Below are 22690 nucleotides of genomic sequence, written 5' to 3'. Positions count from 1 at the left end.
ATGTGATTAGGACAGGTAGGCTAACTTTGGAGAGCTTAGTCTCAGAATGCCCCCTTATTGCTCCAAAACATCTGATAATTAAAGTGAAGTGCTTGGTTATTGCACATGAGCCTTGATGTTATGAGTTCAGTGTTGAAAATGTTTGCTGTTTCAGTTTTTGGTAAATCCCAACTGAAATGATTATGTGCTAAAGATCTCTCCCACGCTTTTAATAGACATATTAGCATTGTCTGTTTCTATCAGTTCCCAAAATGAACAAAGGCATTAACTGATCTTCAGAAGCTCAACTCAGTGGAAATGAAAAGTGGTATTTTTTAGCTACTTTTGAATCATCATGTAAAGAAAGCAAAACTGAATATGTAAGATTTAAATGAACTTGGATTAAATGTGGAAACATTCTAAAGATTTTTTTGGTATATGTTTGGATAAAGTCAATGTTTCCATGGCTGTGATTCAACACGTGTCTAATAATACTTGGGGTATTGCACTGTTGCAGTCTTTGTTTAGGGTTAGACGGGGAACCTCAGGTTTCATCTGTTGTTTTTTTTCTCCTCGACTTGATGTCAGGTTTGGTCACCTTTTTAGTCATCGGGCCACAATCCCCTGCAAATGTCATCAGCAGTTACTCGTGCTGTCATGTTCAAGTTGTGCTTGAGTCAGAATATGAGGTGTGTTGGTTCAGCGTCCATGACAAGGCCAGTACATTCAATACAGTACCTTATGTGGCATAACCTTTCTTTATTGAAATCATCCATCCACCAATCCATCCATCCATCCATTATCCAACCCGCTATATCCAAACTACAGGGTCACGGGGGTCTGCTGGAGCCAATCCTAGCCAACACAAAGCGCAAGGCAGGAAACAAACCCCGGCCCACCGCAATCTATTGAAATCAACCTTTTATAATTATGAAGAATCACAGTATGTCACGGTACGTGATATATCCTACACTGCCATCTTGTGGATATAAATGATATTGCAATGAAGTGAAGTAAAGAAGAAACGACTGGAATTTCTAGAGTTAAACAGACAGCCAAAATCCAAAAAAAAAAAAAAAAAAAACGCTGACTCTGCTGATTGGTTCCGTGTAACTGTTTTTTTTTTGTTAATTATTTTGGTGTTCATTCCCGTTTCCTTTTCTGTTGTCACAGCTGCATCATCTTTAATTCCAGCCGCGATGATCGCAATTTCATTAGTGCTGAAAGCGGGATATATATATATATATATATATATATATATATATATATATATATATATATATATATATATATATATATATATATTCTTTAGTTGGACTGTTTTATTAAAATCTAATTAGTACGTCCACATGTTCCGAAGTCCTCGACGATTCTTTCACTTTCACTTTCACCCTGTTAACGCCCTTTTGTCAGATCGTTTAGACGTTCGCGATGGCAGCAGAAGCTAATAAACCTTCGTTTTCTGCCGATCAGTACTCCTGTCCGGTGTGTCTGGAGGTCCTGAAGGAGCCGGCCACTCTCGTATGCGGACACAGCTACTGTATGGATTGCATTAATGACTGCTGGGACAAGTCAGATACAAAAGAGGCCTACAGCTGTCCTCAGTGCAGACGGACATTTAACGAGAGGCCAGAGCTGAACAAAAACACCGTATTAGCAGAACTGATCGAAAAACTGAAGGAGTCTAAAGATGATGGAGGTGATTCTGAGAGTTACGCGGGACCTGACGACGTGTCCTGTGATGTTTGCACGGGAAGAAAACTGAGAGCTGTAAAGAGCTGTCTGACCTGCATGGCCTCCTACTGTGAGATTCACCTTCGGCCTCACCTGCAGTCTGATGTGCTGAAAAGACACAAACTGGGAGAGCCGACTGGAAACCTCGAAGAGAAACTGTGTAAGAAACATCAGAAAGTTCTGGAAATCTTCTGCAGGACGGATGAGACGTGTGTGTGCTTACTTTGTGTGGCGACTGAACATAAGAATCACGACACGGTGACACCTGAAGAAGAGCGAGCAGCGAGACAGGTGAGGAGAGGAGTGGCGATGGGAAGGGTTAACTGTGGGAGAAGGAGCGGGGGTCTGTGTTACCTTTCAGGATCGAACAGAGTTTAGTGCTCCTGTCTCACTGTTCTGACAAGGTGGTTTAATTTGTTGTCCATGTGACTCTTCTCCACTCAAATTAGCTCTTTATTTTTTTTTAACACAGTGTAAGAACACCCACTCTATTCTTAGTTCATTTCATAACTTTAACCTAGCCCATAAAGACACAGTGTGTGTGTTGTCTATTCTGTGACAGATTGTCATCATGCCATGGGCTGATTCTTGCAGTGTTCAAAGTGCTGCTGGGCTAGGTGGTAGCTAACCATGATCCTCTAGTCTATTGAGGAAGTTCTAAAATAAAAGAATGAGTAATTATAAAATGTGCTCTGTGGCAGAATCTTCTACTAAAGTTGAGTTTTGTCATACTTTGTCTTTTGCAATCTATACATTTTACTTTATGGTATTTCTTTATTAACGTATCCCCCATCTGTTTTCCCATTAGGCTCCGAGATTCTTTGAGATTTTGCTTGTTCTTTCTTTCTTGTTCTCTCCAGTTTTGACAAAAGATTTAATCATAACTGGAAGTCAATACAGAGACATAAGAACAGAGATGAGCTGCTCTAATTTCCTTGTTCCAGTAATGACCCTTAAGACTTTACTCTGAATTAAATGTCTCTTCACATTTAAATCTCAAACCTTCCTCATCCTATGTAAGGTTACAGGTGGTCGGAGTCCATCCAGGCAGTCAGCGACTATAACTTGTGCACGTGCAGGATTGTCCTCCTCTAATCACCAGTGTGTCTTTTGCTACTAAGTCAAATTCACACAAAACGCAACCACAATGCTTAATGCCTTTACTGAATGGAGTCCTTTCAATGCCGTGCTTCTTTCTACATGTTCTTCTTCCATCACTCATCTGACATTGCTTGTTTCTGAAATGCTCAATACCTTGGTGAAGAAATCGCCATCATGTTGGAGTGCCAAAGGCACAGTCCTCTCATTTTTTGATATCAGTTCAACACCTCTTTATATATTGGTCATCAGGACATCTTTGCAATGCTTTTTCTGTCTACTATGAAAGTTATTGGACAGTTCAGAATAAAACACCGGCTTGGGAAACCAGTGTTTGGGCATAATAATAATTCATTACATTTATATAGCGCTTTTCTCAATACTCAAAGCACTATCCACACAGGGAGGAACCGGGAAGCAAACCCACAATCTTCCACAGTCTCCTTACTGCAAAGCAGAAGCGCTACCATTGCGCCACCTGTGAGGACATACAAACTACAAGAGCCACTGATCTTAACTAATGTTTAGCTATCATCATTTCCTTGATTATAGTGCTAGTTTCCTCCACCATGCCAATGTTAGTGAGTTTGTTTGACCATTTTTCCTAAATGCAATTATACTTTTCAAAAGCCTTGAAGGACCAATGGTATGTGGGGCACATTTCATATCCATACAGCTGTGCTGGTATGAGCGTGAATTCTTACACTTGAATCTTGGTGGCACAGCAGAGGTCACAATTATCGAATACTCTGTCACTCATCAACGGCACAGGTTGTTCCAGCACATTATTCAGGTCTGCCTTTTCTTGTTGATATCTGCTTTTATGAAAAGATTGCTACTGAGGTAGTGAAAGGAATGAACATCTTGCCTTCTGCTTCATTAGCTGTTATAGCAGTATCTCTGTGATTTTTCCCAGGAGGTGCTTGATGGAAGACCACTATTTTCTGGGTGTTGATTTTTAGTCAAAGAATTTAATGTTTGGCAACAAACAAATTAAGAATGGACTGTAGCTGGTGAACTCTAAACACCATGCAGATTTCCACACTGGGTTTCCATCAAAATCCCATCCACATTTGGTAATACGTGATTAGTTGATATGTTGTAGAGAGTAAAGAGAATTGATAATTTATGAACACTGCTTTATCCCCTTTATTGAAAACTGATATTACAGATTTTAAGAGTAAATTCTTGCAGATATAATCAGTTCCTCACCACCACCTTGTAAAATCTCAGTAGGAATTCTGTCAACACTGGTTGCCTTGTGATGTTTCATTCACCTGACTGTTGTTTTTAGATCCTCCAAACTTTGGGCAGGTGGAGGTGATCTCTCATCAGCATTTGAGGTATGGTCATGATTCACAATGTCAACAAAATATATTTCCCATCAATAGCTGATTGTATAATTACTTCCACAGAGTCTGGGCATATGTTTGGTCCATAAAGAATTAACACATTTATGCAGGGTCCATAGATTACATTGGCAGTATTTTCAAAATGCACAATTAATTATAGGTTTTAGTAAAATGCTGCATTTATTTTGACTTAGATGTTAGTCCATCATTTTTAGGTATTTGTGTTTTATGTTAGGCCTCAGCTTTGGCATTTTGAAAGGCTGGCATTAAACACCTGCCATAGCTCTTGAGATTAGAACATCCTTTTGGTCTGTGGTGGGGTGCAGAATTGGCAGCTTTGGAAACAGTGAGAAAATTTTGGGGAAAACAAAACAGACTCTTGTAAGCATTTGTCCCTTTAGCAGGATTGTCAGAAAAATTAACAAGACTTCTAGTGGAGCTCCGCCTGGCATGTTAACAGTGGCTGGACCAGAAGGGGCAGGGTTAAGTGTCTTCTTAGGATGGCTTCTCAGCATTGTGGGGAAAGAAGGACATGAGAGCATTTGTGGCAGCACCCTCTATCAGTTCGGTGGGTTATTACATATTTTAACAGAGCCTGCGAGGAGGTCCTCTGACACATATTCGGATGATGAAGTAGTTGATTAATCAGGCGCTGATAAGAGTTTTTTAAGATTACAAGATCATATTCTAGACATTTAGTCAATAGCATTATTCCATGGCCAATGATGTTATGATCTGATTTCTTTAAAAATAAATTTGGTCACGTTCCATATTATTGTTCTGGCCTTTCTGGATCTCTTTAGGGTTTGTAAAGGGTGCTGAGTCTGAATTTTCAATTCAGTTTACTTTGGACTTGGACAGCCTGTTGTACTGCCTTGGAGATGACATCATCTGACTAGACGTGCAGTGCTATACCCCCTAACGATGGGACTTTGCTACGCAGCAAAGTTGGACATTCAGCCCAGTGAGAAGTTAGAGAAGGAAATTGTTGAGTTTATTCTTTACCACCAAACATATTTAATAGATTTTTGTCTTTCATTTACTGTGTTTTCCTTCCAGACAAAAATGCACCCACCTCCTAACAACTTAAACTACCTTTATTAAACTAGTCGGGTTTCAGATAATTCTGCACTTTCAATGTTGTACTTTGTTGGTTCTTGCAATACTAGACGGGTACATCTTTTAGGTCTTTTTGAGGCTAGATTGTCCAGCAGAGTCCCTACCTTTTGAGGTAGTTAAGTATATTTTATTTCATGTTGCAGTAGAGTGAAGCTACTGGATGTAATTTTCCAACCAGAAAAGCAGATTAGGAAGCTGACTAGCTTTAGAGAACCTTTTCTAGCCACCGTCCTATTCAAGGTGAGCAAAGTGTATCCTAAATTGGACCACTATAGTTGCAGATGCAGCTACCAAAGCTAAATGACTTATCACATGCCTGTCACCTCACCTGCCATGCTGTCACTATAGGCTTCTAGAATTGACAGTCCTGCCTCTATTGTAACTTCCAATCACCACAGTACTTTTGGGATGAGATAATGTCTTTTATTGCAGATCGAATGCTTTTGAGTATGACACTGCATGTTGGCAAAGCACAGTCCTACTCAAGCTAGAAAACAATGTCCTGTGGACATGCTGTGGTATGACAACTGATGACATTCTGACTTGTTGGTTACTCCTCCCACACCTAGTCAACTGTTGAGGACTTGGCAGATGATTTAAAGCAGATTCCACATTACAGAAGAACTCACACACCCAAAGTCAGTGCTAAATTCTGAGCCAAACAATTAATACAAAACTGAACTCCCACTGGCCTCATTTATTGTCACATGCAGGCATTTTCTTGAGCTATGTATTGTGATTGTTCTTGTAGTATTAAGCCCACCTTACCAATCATAACAACAAACATTAGAGACAAAAGTGAAATACATAACTCCATGACACATGAAGTTCATATATAGTCATCTGCAGGAATTAAAAATCAGGAAAGTGGAGCGACCAGTTAATGGGGGGGAGAATGGATGACTTTCTGTCTAGTGTATCATAGTGGTGCATTTTGGTGTGCTTTGGCATACAACATTTTCCAGAAGTGCACAGTAAACAAGAGGCATTCATTATTGACGTGCAGGTGGCCAGTTAAAAAAAAAAAAAATATATATATATATATATATATATATATATATATATATATATATATATATATATATATATATATGGTTGAAAATAGTTTACTGTCAAAATAAATGCAAAGAGTACACGACACGTGTTTCGCCCTCATTCTGGGCTCATCAGGTGTACACACTCCACTGCACTCCCTCTCGGGGATCGAACCTCGGACGTCAGCGGCGATGCCCCTAACGTTGCGCCACGGCGTGTGGTTCGTTTATTTGACAGCATGTAGATCGGGGTAATTACATTCACGGCATTCGAAGTCTGTGTCACAATCTGATTGTATGGGTGGTTACCTACCAGGTAACGCTTGTGGTTGGCCAGCAATCTGCTAACATCCGCCACGGTGCCCTCAGTTTGTGAGGAGCAGATCATAGAATGCCGTGAATATATATATATATATATATATATATATATATATATATATATATATATATATATATATATATATATATATATATATATATATATATATATATATATATATATATATAGTAAAAAAAAGTTAATATAGAGGCATGAAAGAGGATTGAAGGAGTAATAGTCTTTTTTTCCACCTGAAAAAAGTATAAACGCCCAAAGAAATCTCTTTTCACTGATTTTTGTGTTTTGCAATTTTGCATCACCTGTGAAAATTATTTTACTGTCAGTTTGCTAAACACTGTATGTCAATCAAGCCTACCTGACTTGCTCAATACTACCAATGGCCCTTCTGTCCCCTTCATTTAGACAAGGACTACATGTCTGATGCCCGCAGAGTAATAGACAGCTTAGCCTTTGGCTGCCCCAAGCAGGTGATGTGGCAGTACTGTTTACATCAGTATTATTTCAGAGAAGTTACTCTGGCCAGTGTGAGAATATGTACCCAGAGGAGATCCCACAAAGACATCGGGAAGACGTACAGACCCCATATGGGCAATATCAAATTCAGGATATCAGATCCTAGAGGACTCAGAGCAACTCACTGCACTTTTTACTCTATAACAACTGTAAAAGTAATGATTTGAGAAACCTGTAAAGGACACATTGATTGTTAGAAAAGACTGGCTTCTGAACATTATGACCATTGAGGGTGCTTGGTAAACAAAGACACAAAAGCCTGAAGTAAATTTTTATCTCTACACATATTTTTTTCACTCAAAGCAGTCAGCATCTGTTCTTCTTCTTCAGTTCTCAAAATGGAGAATTAAATAAATCAAATCTCTAACTGAGATGACAAAGGTACAACATCCAAGTCCACAATTAGGCTGAGGGTCATTTTCAGCTGATGTATTTATCCTGGACTCTGGAGTCTAAAGTGAACTTACTTTTTTAACTTTTGCTCATCCTTCATACCCTTCTGGGATGTCAATACTGATTCACTTCCATTTCTTTCCTTTATTACCTGTGTGAGGATCAAAACCACAGCAGACAAAATGGGCTTTGGGTCAGGCTTGATGATGTGGCCATCATATTGCTTGGAAATGGCAGCTGCATTTTGTTTTTATCTTTCAGTCAATAAGAAAAGTAAAAGTGGAAGCCTTTAAAAACAAATCTTAATAAAACTGCTGTGAGGTTAGCCAGTCAGATGTAATACTTTGCTCTATGTAATTGAATGATTTTTATATTCTTATGCACAACCCGCCTTGACCTTAGAATTATTTAAATCATCTCTTCATATGAAAGAATTCCAAAAACGCTTTGGAATTTGAAATTAATAATACTAAAAACTCACCATTCCTTTGATTAAATACTTGTCATACAAGAATTCTAGCATTTTAGGGATACACAATATCTGCTAATTCCAAATTATAAAGCAGACTCCATCCTCCTCACCTTCTCCTGATCTCTCATTTTTTTCTTCTAACTTTCACACATCCATCGTTTTTCCAACTGCTTGATCGCTCAATGATGCCATCACTCCATCAGCTTACTTTTCCTTTCTCCTTTCACTCTTCTTTTCCTATCATCTTCAATGCTTCCTGTAGTCCAGTACCTCAGGTCTCTTGTACATTCGGCTCCATGATGCTCAACCCACTTGCTACCTCATTCTTCAGACACCTCTCCTCTATTTTGTCTTCATGCAGAATCAGCTGAAAGAAAGAAAGGAAGACATGAGAAAGGAAATTGAAGAGAGAGAAAATGAACTGAAAGAGCTGAAGGAGACTATAGAGAGGATTCAGGTGAGAACATCACAGTTAAAGTGAGTGAAGATTTGAATGACGGTCAAGGGTGCTATGAAATTAGAAAAAAATACAAGCAACAATGTTACCTTTATATATAATACCCTACCGTGGCTGTTCGTTTGTCTGTCGAGGATTTTAAATCACCTGTAGCTCGCAAACCGTTTGACCTATTGACCTGAAATTGTTTACACATATACTATGTGACCTCTACTGTCCGCTTTCAGGGTGATGATTGACCTTCAAGATTATTCCTATTTTTATTTTATTTTATTGTAGAATTAGCTCTCTGCAGCAGCCAACAGGGCAGCTTTGCGGTGCATGCGTGCGGGCGCCATTCTCATTCCTACCATGATCGCCATCAATTCCCCTACCTCTCCATATTTTTAATCATTCTTGAGGCAGATTGAAGACTTAAGTGCCAGCTTAAGTGAACAATTAAAGAAAACGAATTAAGTAATTGCAACACAAACACTGACTTAATCAGTTTTAACGCAAAAAGATTCCGACAAAAGAAGAGAAGAAGTGGGCTGCTAGAGTGGAGAAAAGAGGAGCTGCTCAGGAAGCAGCAAGTGCATCAACCTCTGAGCAAATGAAAGAGTATGAAAACTATGAAGAGCACACTCAGCATTTACGACAGGCTGACACAGAGTGAAAGAGAATTGCTCGAGAAAATGAGAGCAAACAACAGACCATACAACGAAGACAGGCCGACACTGAGCGAAAGAGAATTGCAAGAGCAAATGAGACTGAGGAAGAGGCTAATCGATGTCGGCAATTAGTGGTCAAACATGCCAGAATTGCAAAGGCAAATGAGACAGAGCAAAACGCCATCCAGTGACGACAAAAAGATGCTGATCGCATGAGAATAGCTAGAACAAAGGAGAGCTATGACCAGAGAGTATATCGTTTAAGACAAAACGTGGCAAGCAGAGACCATAATGGATACTCAAGAAAGACCCCAAAGTAGAAGAACTCTTGAAAATATTAACCGAATGCGCTCAATTCAACAATTTGCTTAATCTGCACTAGGCAACGAAAATGAGATACTTGAACATTCCTGTGGTGCAATGAATAAAGTTTGTAGTAAATGCAACGCCTTACATTTTCAGGCTGAGGCATCTAAGTGTTGCAAAATGGGAAAGATTTCGATAGAACACATTGATTGTGAGTATTAGTGTACATGCTAAAATACACTATCCAAAATATTCTTACAATTTGATGATAAAAAATGAAAGAAACTCTAAAAGTTTTATGGAAAATATATGATCCATTAATAGTTCATTTGCGTTTGCGTCCATGGGTGCCAATATTGCAAAACCACCAGGAATTGGTCCATACTGCTTTAGAATCCACGGACAAATTTATCACAGAACTGGAACATTGCATCCTGCTGAGGATGAACCAAGAAAATATGCACAATTATACATACTGCGCACAGAGGAAGCAACGAAACAATGGTTATTGTCTGAAAACTTGAACTGTGATGAAACTGTGATGACTGAGTTGGCTAACATTATGTCAAAAAATCCCTACGCAGCGGCATATAAAATGCTCTATGAGGTTGAAAGAGAAGCCATTAGAGAGTCCCAAAGAACAGGACATCCCCTAACAAATGTTGTAATGGCAATTACACAGGATCGTAAGAAAGATCCTTGAAGATATAACATTGCTACTGCTAATGAAATTGCCAAAATTTTTGCTAATGAAGACGGAGTACTGCCATTTGAAAGAGATTTACTGATCTATACTAGACAAACAGAAAATAATTACGCTGCGACCAAAAGAATAAATATCCTCAACCCAAATTTAGATCCAATGACCTACCCTTTACTATTTCCAAATGGGGAAGAGGGATGGGGAACAGAGTTAAAGAAGCAAAACTGTACAGGCAAGAGACAACGCATTACACAAAGAGTATATTACTGCTACTGATGTGCTGTAAGAGCTGAAAGGTTTAACCCCATTCCTAATGCTGGAAAACTAACACAACAATATATAGTGGATGCTTATGTAAAGACAGAAACAAATCGCCTGAATTATATCAGAATAAATCAGCAAAAATTAAAAGTTGACCAGTATAATGTGCTTCAAGATGATTTGGAAGCCAGAAGGGAAAATGAAAGCTTATTACCAGGTAAGACTTATATACTTCCTTCAAGTTTTGAAAGTAGTCCAAGGCAGATGGTACAAAGATAAAAAGATGCTATGTGCATTGTAACTAAATATGGAAAGTCAGATCTGTTTATTACAATGACATGTAACCCTGAATGGACAGAAATAAAGGAAAACTTGCAACACGTCCAAAAAGTTTGAACACCGACCTGATTTAGTAGCAAAAGTTTTTAACATAAAATTAAAAATTTTGCTTGATGATTAAATTAAGAATCATGCCTTCAGATTAATGGATGCGTATGTGCATGTTATTGAATTTCAGAAACAAGAATGAGCATATTTTATTCTTTCTTGGAAAAGACCATAAGCCTAATACAGAAGAAGACATTGACAAAATTGTATGCGTTGAAATACCTGATAAAGAAAAAAATCCACGACTGTGGAAAGTCGTCACAAGCTACATGGTACATCGACCATGTGGAAAAGAAAATCCAAATAGTTCATACATGTTAGATGGAAAATGCACCAACAATTTCCTAAATTCACTTTGGGAAATGTTGATGGATATCCTATATATAGAAGACGAGAAGGAACATCGGCTTTAATAAATGGTAGAGTAATCGATAACTCACGAATCGTGCCTTATAACCCATTTTTAACTTTAAAGTATAATTGTCATATAAACATAGAAATATGTTCCTCGATTGTTAGTGTCAAATATCTGTTTAAGTACATTTATAAAGGCCACGAATGTGTGAGTATGGAAGTAAAGGAGGCATCCACAAACATTTTAGCGCACGATGAGACACAGACCTTTGTTCACTCACGCTATGTGAGTGTCCCAGAAGCTAGCTGGAGACTATTCGTTATGAAAATGCATGATCAATCTCATACTATAGAATGACTTCCAGTTCATTTGCCCGATCAGCAACCAGTTTACTTTAATCCAGATGATGCAGGGAATTTGGAAATTGCTGTTACACGATCTGAAACCAAAAATAATAAACTCAATAGAGCACAAACATTTTACTTCATTGATATTATAAAATATTATACGTGGAACCAAAAAAACTGTAAGTGGCAGAAAAGGTGCACATAATGTAATTGGAAGAATGTATACAGTAAGCATAAGAGAAGCTGAAAGATATGTTTTCCGTCTTCTGTTATTGCACGTTAAAGGCGCGACAAGTTACCTGAAGTCGTTTAATGAAGCTATAAGTTCCAGTTTCCAGGAATATGCAAAGCAACGTGAGCTTCTCATAGATGACAGTGTGGGAAAAACAATAAGAGATGCAATTGATTTTAATATGCCAAGACAGATCAGAGATTTGTTCACCAGCTAAATCAGAAGTTGTAGGAAATGTTTAAGATACATATGATTGAAGATTTTTGCATGACATTACATAATGGAGATGGTGAATGTACGCAATGTGAAATGTATGCCCTTAAGGAGCTGCATGAAATTTTTTGAAGTCATGGCCAAGAGAGTAATTTGAATTTTAATTTGCCCCATCCTCATATAAGTCTTCCTGCCTTGACTAGGGTTGTATTTAATCCTGGAATTGAACAAACAACAACAGAACAAATTATACAAACTTCACATCAAGAGCAAAGAATAGCATTCAATGAAATAGTCAGAACCATGTCTGACGAGAACAATGCAAACTTCTATTATTTGGATGGTCCTGGGGGAAGTGGTAAGACATATTTGTATAAGATGCTGATGCATTACATTAGAGGAAGAAATGAAATTATTCTTCCTGCTGCCTTGACTGAAATTGCAGATAATGTATTAATTGGAGGGAGAACTTGCTCTAAATGTGATTGAAAGAATGTTACAGGAAACCGTAATGAAAAATACCATTCCATTTGGAGGAAAGGTTTTGTTAATGGGAGGCGATTTTCGCCAGTGCCTCATTATAGTTAAACACTGAGCAAAACAAGTAATCCTACAAGCAAGTCTGCATGATGATAAGTTTTTCAAAGACTTCAAAAGACTCACTCTAAAAAATAACATGAGATCAGTTGATCCACAGATTACTGAATTGCTAATGAAGCTTGGAAATGGAAGTCTTACCAATGATTGTGACTTTGATGAAAATATTATAAAAATACCAAATAAGTATTTATGTCGTGGTTCGTTAGTAACTGAAATCTCTGGAGATTGTATTAATCCACAAATAGTTAGGAATATGACTGGAAAGGCAATTTTCTGCCCTAAAAATTCCGATGTCAATCATTTAAACGAGGATGTTCTTAATAAAATGTCAGGCAACATTGTAATATACTTGAGCGATGACTCAATACAAACTGATGATGATGATGAAAGAGAAAACTTTCCTGTTGAGCTTTGAATCCCCTTTCTCCGTCTGGGTTTGCTCCATATAGTCTGAAATTGAAGATTGGAGCTATTATTATGTTAATGCGGAATTTAAATAGTAAACGAGGTTTTTGCAATGGAACATGACTTATTGTTAGAGAAGTAAAACCCAATGTAATTGAGACGGAGATTATTACTGGCTCAAGTATAGTCAATGTTGTGCTTATACCAAAGATAGATTTGATTAGTAATGATTCCGATTTTCCATATAAGCTGAGAAGAAGACAATTCCCTATAAAACTTGCTTTTGCTATGACAATAAACAACTCGCAGGGACAGACACTCGATAGAGTTGGAATATTTTTACCAGAGCTCGTTTTTGGACATGGACGATTGTATGTTGCCTTTTCAAGAGTACAACGATCACAAGATGTAAAGGTGAAAGTCCTAGATTCACCATCGCAGGGAAAGCTGATTGAGGGAAGTGAGAGAGTATTTACCAGAAACATCGTTTATCACGAGGTTGTTTGTAACCAAGACACATGAGTGCTTACATTTTACACTGTAGCCCCCAAACCATTTGACCTATTGATCTATTTAACTAAAATTTGGTATTCATATTATATTATGTGACCTCTACTGTCCACTTTCAGAGTGATTGACTTCCAGCGTCAATGGTCAACCAAGTAAAAGAGTGTGTATTCACTGCACGGTTGTGTGCAGTGTGCAGTTACAGTCACCTACAGCTCTCAAACCATTTGACCTACACACCTGAAATTTCATACACATATATGATCAACAAAGGTCAAGGTCAAACATCAACAGAGTATAATCAAGTCAAGTATATTCACAGTGCGCTGTTACTGGTTACAAATACTGTATATTTGCCATTGTCGTACTTAAATGTTGAACATAAAAATTTGCAGCTTTTGAGTAAAGATATTGACCATTTTAAACCTAAAATTCAGATTGTAATCAATTTTTGAACATTTTTCATGTATAAATGCCCTGTAGCCTCCAACATTTTAATTTCTGATACCCAGTCTTCAATAAACTGTTCACTGCTTTGCTTTTCCTCTTTTTCTAATTTGAGTTTGCACTTCTCTAAAGCTCTTGAGACTGAAATGAATTTCTGTTTCTATTTTTTCTGATCAGAGCTCAGCAGAGAGAGAAGTGCAGGAACACGAGAAGACCTTCAGGTCTGTACTTGAGTCCATAGAGAGACTGAGGTCAGAGGTCATTGAGGTCATTAGAAGTCATGAGAGTAGGAAGGTTGGAAAGGCTAAACAGGTTATGAAGCAACTGGAGAAAGAAATCAAAGAGCTGAAGAGGAGAAACACTGAGCTGACCAAACTCTCACAAACAGACAACCACATCCACTTCCTAAAGGTGAGAGATTTGATCTGAAAGATACCAGCTGGCCTGTGTGACACACAAGTCTTTGTGTCTTATGTTCTTCTCTCTACCTTTTTCTTGTAGAAATTTCCATCTCTCTGTTTTCCTCTTGAAGATCAAGACCCACCAACCATAAGTATTACTGAAGATTTGTTTCCTGAGACTCTGAGGATGAGTTTGTCTGATCTGAAGAAGAGTCTGGAGGAGATCAGCAGCTGGGAGATTGTAAAGACCAGTGAGTCTGGTGGGTTGTGTGTCCTCAGTTGACCAGGTAGATCAATCTGTGCTGCTCATCACAAGTGTTTAAGGTTCACATTCTACTCTTGTCTTTCTCTTCTAAGGGGCTGATGAATCACATTACATCGTGCAGAATCTGAGGACCAGAAATGGGCTCTTAAAATGTAAGACTGTATCTAGTTATATTGAGTTTAATCAAACAAAATTGAGGGTTTTCATAATTGTTTGTGTCAAGTGGAGTCCAATAGTAAAACTTGTTTTGTGGAAGTTATATGTTCAATTCAGACCAGTAGAGGAGTAAATATTCTGCTTGTGACTTTGACTAGAGTTCACCAGGTGGTTCTATTACACACAAGGCCTGTTAGGGATTGCAATGGGTAGCTTTACAGCCAATTTCCTATTGTCAAGAGAGAAAGATGCTGGGTAGAAAAGAGATGAATATCACTAGAGGCAGAAGGGCAGTGGTCTCAGAAAAAATCAACTGAGAATGTTAGTTTTCACAGCAGGTTGTCTGACTAGTAACAAACATTAAACAACAGTCCTCACCAGTGACACAGTATGTGACCTGAAGTCAATAACTTCACATGCTAATGTTAAACTTTTATAAATTTGAGAGATTTCTAAAAGGTGTCTAAAGCATCATGGGTGGGTGTTTCTATGAAAGGCATTACGCAAATCCAGATCTTATTCAATCTGTCTCACTTTACAATCTTCAACCTCTCACATAACTGACTACAGGTCCAGCTGTTCAGCACTGTGGATGGCACTCACTGCTACAGGCAGCAACAGGAGCTCTTCACTTAAGTGTGGTGGCTGGTTAAGGTAGTGACGTCCAGTCCCAGTCCTGGTGCCCACTGTGAACAAAGACAATCAGTCTGCCATTTTCCCCTCTAAGAGGTCTGTTTGATTCATTAACTCTGCCTTTGTCGTCTTTTACTCTTCAATTAGAAAAAATCAGCAGTGTGGGATTGATATTGCTAATAAATAGAGAAATATTTCTATTTATGTCATAGTTTTAAGTTCTTCTGTCACCTTTATCAATGTCTTATTCATTAACATTTTTTCTGTGTACCTGTCTGCCTTAATCGTATCCTAATAATGACAATTAACAAGGAATGAAGTAGACATGGGGACAAATAACACAAAATACTGAAAGGTTTGGCACCAGAAGTGTCAAAACTGGGCATAATTGGGCAACATTTTTAATTTCCTGATATTGTAAGGTGCTGTTAAAAACAACACATTTAATGTGGTCTACTAATTCATGTTTTTGCATTCTTTTATATGAACATGAATTATTGTTACAAAAACATTTAATAAACAATGTGATAACTAACTCTTTGATGAAGTAACTAAAAAGGTAAAATGAACCATCTTTCAGATCAGTTATGTAAATTTCCAAACACACCTGAATATTATGCCATGCAGTATATTTTCTGACTTATTTTTAATTACCTGCTTATAGATGTCAGATTAAATGCACACTGTTTTTGGAAAAGCACTTCCTGACAGTCCCACTGCTAATTCCACCCTATTATTGTGGCCTGTCAGTGCTTGGGCATCTGCCACCACTTTAGCAGGCATCTGCCTATGCTAAGTAGATATTAAATTTGTTTAATTACAATTACATTTTCTGGAACCTACAGATAAAATCTATAAAAAATATAGATTTGACATAATTTGATTTTGCAAGAGATGGCTCCTTCTTCATCTTTTTCTACTCCTTTGTGGGGTCAGCCTTCTCCATACAGTTCAGTCCTGCACCTCCTCACCAGTCAAGCCCTTTTCCCTTTAGATCTTCTTTTACTTTATCCATCCACCTCTGTTTTGGCCTCCCTCACTTTCTCATTCCATGTTCATCCATTCTCATCACTCTTTTGACCACATATTCATTGTCCCTCCTCATCACATGTCCATACCACCTCAACCTACTTTCCTATACTTTCTTAGATATCGTTCCCACTTTTGTTGAACCTCTAGTTGTCTCATTTCTTATTCTGTCCTTTTTGTAACTCCACACATCCAACTCTAAATTTTCAGGTCCGACACATCTAACATCTTTTTCTGCGCTCCCTTTATTGCCCGTTTCTCAGCTCCATACATTATTGCTGATGTTACAACTGTCTCAAAAACCTTACCCTTAACCTTTGTCTTAGTTCTTCAATCACATAATACCCCTGATACATTTTTGCAATTGTTCCATCCACACTGCACTCTGCATCTAATTTTCCATCTTGGGCTACGAGTGATTCTACATATTTAAATTTATCCACTGTTTTCAGTAGCTCCCCCTGCAGGCTAACTTCGGAATCCTGATCATCCTTAAACCTCATATTCTGTCTTCTTCCTATTTATCTTCAATCCCCTTTCTTCCAAAGCCCCTCTTTATTCTTACACCTTCCTCTCCATGTCATCTCTTCTGGTTCTACACAACACAATGCCATCATCAAAAAGCATGAACCTGGTGAATTGGCCTTTTACCCGATTTCTCAACACATCCATATCCAGATCAAAGAGGCAAGGACTTTAAGAAGGTCCGTGGTGCAGACCTAACTTTAAGAAGGTCCGTGGTGCAGACCTACTCAAACTTGTCTGTTACCTCAGTGCTGTTTTTATCCTGTCCTCGCTGTATCATACATATCCTAAGCTAGCCTCACACACTTCTCTGTGCTCCTTTCTCTCTCTCATGCACCTCCAGACCTCTTGGCATGGTACTCTATCATAAGTCTGCTCCAATTACTAAACTCTATATGCAGCCTTTAATGTTTTTCTTGATGCTTCTCTATGAGTTTTCTCAATGCAAAGACTGTATCATTTCTTCCTCTCCCATGCATAAAATCAAACCTCACTTTCTCTTCTCCTGTACTTCCATTCCCATCTCTCATTTGCCCTCATATTCATTATCTCTCCTCATTACTTGTCCATACCACTTCAATTTACTTTCCTTTACTTTCTTAGATAGTTCTCCCACTTTTGTTGTTCCTCTGATTGTCTCATTTCTTATTCTGTCCTTCATTAGAAATCCACACATCCATCTCAACATTCTCATTTCTCCCACATATAACGTCTGCTCCTGTGTTTCCTTTACTGTTCATGTCTCAGCTCCATACATCATTGCTGACCTTACCACTGTTTGACAAACCTTAGCTTTCACCATTGCCTTAATTCTTCGATCACACAATACTCCTGATACCATTTCTCTATAACCCTTTCCAAAATTTTCATTTGATATGACATCAGCTTTATCCCTCTATAGTTTTCACAATCCTGAATATTTTTCTTCTCCTGGTATTTCATCTTTTCTGTTGTCTTTCCTTTTTTCATTGTTTTCAGGTCCCCCTTTACTTCTCCTTCCTTACTCTTGGTACTATCCCTTCATTTGGGACTCCATCTCCAAATACTACCCTCAGATTTTCTTCATTCATCTTTTACAAAGAACCTCTTCCATCTGTTCTTGATCTTGTCCTGCTCACTGAAGCACTACACCTTTCCCAACTTTCATCTGCTTTATCCAAATAAAATCCTTTCAAGCTTTGTTGTTAGCCTTCACTATTCTGAAAATCATTCTCTCTCCCTGTTTTGTCCTCAGTTTTTCATACTCTTCCTCTAAAGCTTGTGTCTTGCCTCTTGCCACTGTCCTCTTTGCCTCCTTGTTTGTCTGTCTATACATTTCTCTAACTTGCTTCTTCACTGATTGGTACCATGTCTTCCTTGCCTTCTTCTTAACAGCCCTTAAGACATCCTGTACCTCTCTGTTCCACCACCATGTCTCTTTGTTCCCAAGTGGGCTCCTTCCTGCCATCCTACCCAACACCTCTTTGCCTAATCTTAATACAGCATTGCTATTCTCCCACCATTCTGCCACACTCTGAAATGACTGCACTTCATTTAAAACTTTCTCCCTAAACCTGTTCCTACACTTTTCCTCTTTTAAGCTCCACCACTTCAACTTTGCCGCTGTTTGCTTTTTTTTTATTCTCATGCTTAACCCTCCCAGTCCATCTCCACCACTTTGTGCTGAACTGTCACACTTTCTCCAGTTATGACCTTACAAATCTTTAACTCATTCAAATTATATGTTTAACACATTAGAAGAGCTACTTGTCTTTCCCTTCATCTACTACTGTAAGTCACAAGCTAATTAATTTCTTTTCAAGACATGTGTTAACTATTAACAAATCAGATTTTCTGTCTTAATCTATTTTTCTCTCCCCATCCTCTTTGATCCCCATTACTTCCCACTCTCAATCTCCCCTCTCTATCATCTCTCTACTCTTTCCCACAAGCCCATTTAGATCATCACCAACAATCACCCTTTGTCCCTCTTGTACCACCCTTCATCAATTTGTGTCCAGAAAATGTCCTTCTCCTCTTCCTCACAGCCCACTTGTGGAACATATGCACAAATGACATGAAATACATTCTCACGAAGGCCCAGCTTGACACTCCTAACTCTCTCAGTCCTTCTATTCACACTGACAAGACTATCCAATAGTTCTTTGAATACTACTACACCTACACCATTTCTCCTTTGCTCATTCTCACTGCTGTATAACAACTTAAAGCCCCCTCCTAATTTGTTTACTTTATTCCCCTTCCATCATGTTTTCTGCAAACACAACACTCCCACTTTTCTTTTTTCCATCAAATGTATCCAGTCTCTCCCCTAGTTGGTCATTGTCCCAACTTTCAGTATCCCCACTTTTACCTTTAACACAACCTTCTCTTTGCCTACCCCTGCCTTCTTCTTCTGCTTCTTCTGGGCTAACTTCACTAACTTTAGCTGAGCCCACCCTTGTCTCGGTAGTCCTTGTTCACTTCCCACAGGAGTCAGACAAGGCCCTTGTACATCACCCATGGGGTATGCTCTAGCATTTTCCAAAGCTGATTAGACTGATTTCATCATTAAGATTTTGGGTAAGTTTTACAGCCAGATGCCATTCCTGACAGTAATACTCTCTATGTATCCGTGCTTAGAACTGGCACCAACTTGGGCTGATTTGTCCCCTAATGACTAGATTATTTCACATGGTTTTTAAAAAGATAGAGGATTTCTTTTTTTCTCAACCTTTTTTTTGTTGTTGCACAGGTTAAACTCAATTAAAGAGCTCATCTTAACCTTCTTCAGTTAGGGGGGCTCACATACATAGTGTAAGCTTTCCTCCATTTAAACTGCTGTCCACCAAATTGCCCAAAGTCATTCAGTATAAAGTTCAAATCCTCTCTTCACCTTATCATCACTTCCCTTGTTCTCTTGTATCTCCTTGCCCTGGTCATTCTTTCTTTTGTCTGTGGTATGACATTTTGTTCACATTTGTGTCACAGGAGACTGACCAGTCTGTTTAGACAACACAAAATGGCTTTCATATTTAAACATAACAGATCAGTAGAACTTTATGACATAACCAGCTAACACATTTAAGTAAACAGACTCCAAGACAACCATTAAGTAGAAGATTTAGTTGTTTCTCAAAGTCAAATTCTGTCTCTGAGTCAGTTTATTCATTTGCAGAGTAAACGACAATCAAAAGAATCAGTGAGTAAAAAGGACATTGGAAAGTTAAAATTGTGATGGTGAACACCATGAAAATGAGATACTTTTTACAATCACACTTCCAGGTGTTTTTATTTTTTGTATTGTTTTCTTTGGGTCCAGCAAAGGAAGTTTTTGAAGGATAAAGACATCTGGACACATTACATGGAGATGGAAATTTGAATGATGGTACAAAAGCTTCATATTTTAGTTGACAAGTCAGACCTGACACTGAAGATGGACCTCAGCAGGCTCTTGTGGTTTAGTTAGGTTTGACAGCACAAATGCTATGTCCTCAAAGCCAAAAGTGGATGATCTTTCTTTCTTTCTTTCTTTCTTTCTTTCTTTCTTTCTTTCTTTCTTTCTTTCTTTCTTTCTTTCTGAATGCTCAGGCATTTTGTTTAAAATTCAAGATGAAGGATTTTGTGATCCAGACCTCTGCTTTACACTTTTTGTCATTTATTTCTGCTTTTTTTTTGTCCCCAATTATTTAGTATTTTATCTTTCTCCCTGGGCAGCATGGTGGTGCAGTGGGTAATGCTGCTGCCTCGCAGTTAGGAGACCCAGGTTCGCTTCCCAGGTCCTCCCTGCGTGGAGTTTGCATGTTCTCCCCGTGTCTGCGTGGGGTCCTCCGGGTACTTCAGTTTCCTCCCACAGTCCAAAGACATGTAGGTTAGGTGCATTGGTGATCCTAAATTTTCCCTAGTGTGTGTGTGTGTGCCCTGTGGTGGGCTGCCCGGGGTTTGTTTCCTGCCTTGCACCCTGTGTTGGCTGGGATTGGCTCCAGCAGACCCCTGTGACCCTGCAGTTAGGATATAGTGGGTTGGATAATGGATGGATGGATCTTTCTCCCTTGTTCCTCCTCATTCTCTTCCATATTCCCAGACTTCCTTGTTCCCGTTCTTCTTACTAACTCTTAATCGTGATTCTCTTCCACCTCCTCTTGGTCCTTTTTATCTTGTCCTCACTTTCTCCATGGCCACCTGATCTAAACATGGCCCTTTTACCCTTTCATTTCTAGTTTTTCCTGTCTTATATTTTTGTTCTTACACATCAATTCTCCCCCCCCCCCCCCCCCCCCCCCAACTTCCTCCTTGACCACATGTGTCTCCTTCAGCTCTTCTGTGGTCCCACGTTTCTTTTTTTTCCTTCTGACACTCTGCTACATGCTCTGCCCATCACCAGTTTCTTCTTCTGACCTCGGTCAGACTCACTATTTTCTAATTTTCTTTGACAGTCATCCACTCAGTCCAAAGTCTCCATAGTTTGCTCCTTCTGTTCCCAACTCCAACCTGGATCCTGACCTCAAAGGACAGAGGGACCACACCCCTGACTGCAAACATTGCCCTCTGCTGGCCTACATGACCATTGCAGTTGTTACTCACACCTCTGACTCTCTGCACATTAATGATAATAGATGTTTGATTTCAGATCTACTCACATGTTAGTAACATCATGAAAGTCATAAATTTAATTTTAGATTGTTAGATGCTCTGATGCCCTCATTTTCAAGTCTCACATGTCACAATGCCAGCAGATTTCTTCACTTACTATCTTTTCATTTCTCTTCATTCAGACTTCTGTCCACTCACACTGGACCCCAACACGGCAAACAATTCTCTATACCTGTCGGCAGGGAACAAGAAGGTGACGTGTCAGATGAAAATAATCCTGTATCCTAAACATCCTGACAGATTTGACAGTTGGTTTGAAGTTCTGTGCAGAGAGGCTCTGAGTGGGACTCGCTGTTACTGGGAGATTGAGTGGAGCGGAAAAGAGATTGACATTGGAGTGACATATAAAGGAATAGGAAGGAAAGGAAATGGTGATGAGAGTGCTCTTGGGCGCAACAACAAGTCCTGGGATTTCTGCTGCTCTGTTTCCGGTTACACTGCATGGCACAATAACAAGTCGACACAAATCAGCACCCCCTGCAGTCACAGAATAGGTGTGTATCTGGACTGGCCTGCTGGCTCTCTCTCATTTTATAGCATCTCACACACAATGACCCTCCTACACAAGTTCAACGCCTCCTTCACTGAACCGCTCTATCCAGGGTTTGGGTTTGAATGTGACACGAGTGTAACAATCTGCCCTCTGAACCCACCTGACCAGTGACCATTGTGGTCTGCAGGTCACTTCATATCTTCTGACATTAAAACAGTCTTGTTATTTTAGACTAAAAAATCATGCAGACTGCCTGAGTATCAACAGCCACAATTTATATCAATAATAATAATAATAATAATAATAATAATAATACATTTTATTTATATAGTGCCTTTCCCATGCTCAAGGTGCTTTCCCATGCTCAATGACCACTTGACGCTCTCTTAATGGTTTAAAACGTAAACTCGGCCTAAAACAGAACAACAAACAAATTTAAGGGAGCAGATAGAAAATGTGAGTTGAGTCCACATCGTCCTGAAATCTTAATTTGGTATGTAAGTATAATGACTAGTAAGTAATCCTGTTTATTTTATTTTAGTCCAATTCAATGGTACAGTGGTTAGTGATGCTACTTCACAGGTTCAAGTCATTCATTTCATATAATAGCCTGGTCACTGAATGTGTGGAATTTCCAAGTTCTCCCAGTGTT

The 22690-nt window shown here is 38.8% G+C and overlaps 1 protein-coding gene across 1 annotated transcript; it reads left to right on the top strand.

The window, feature by feature from the left end:
• Positions 1–1370: 1370 nt before the first annotated feature.
• LOC114668696 (tripartite motif-containing protein 16-like) lies at positions 1371–22334 on the top strand. The gene is made up of 6 exons (XM_028824587.2): positions 1371–2004; positions 8396–8491; positions 14082–14315; positions 14406–14565; positions 14663–14722; positions 21668–22334. Exons 1-6 carry the CDS (start codon positions 1411–1413, stop codon positions 22207–22209), a joined length of 1686 nt encoding a protein of 561 aa, XP_028680420.1. The 5' UTR covers positions 1371–1410; the 3' UTR covers positions 22210–22334.
• The last annotated feature ends 356 nt before the right edge of the window (positions 22335–22690 follow it).

This window comes from Erpetoichthys calabaricus, chromosome 1 (assembly GCF_900747795.2).
Source record: "Erpetoichthys calabaricus chromosome 1, fErpCal1.3, whole genome shotgun sequence".
Classification (NCBI taxonomy): Eukaryota; Metazoa; Chordata; class Cladistia; order Polypteriformes; family Polypteridae; genus Erpetoichthys; species Erpetoichthys calabaricus.
The sequence above is the reverse complement of the archived record's forward strand: the minus strand, read 5'-3'. Positions and strand labels throughout refer to the sequence as shown.

Coding starts and splice junctions, on each gene's coding strand:
- LOC114668696 (XM_028824587.2), top strand. CDS start 1,411: ATGGCAGCAGAAGCTAATAAACCTTCGTTTTCTGCCGATCAGTACTCC. Junction 14,316..14,405: donor ACCACATCCACTTCCTAAAG/GTGAGAGATTTG, acceptor TTTTTCTTGTAG/AAATTTCCATCTCTCTGTTT. Junction 14,723..21,667: donor CAGAAATGGGCTCTTAAAAT/GTAAGACTGTAT, acceptor CTCTTCATTCAG/ACTTCTGTCCACTCACACTG.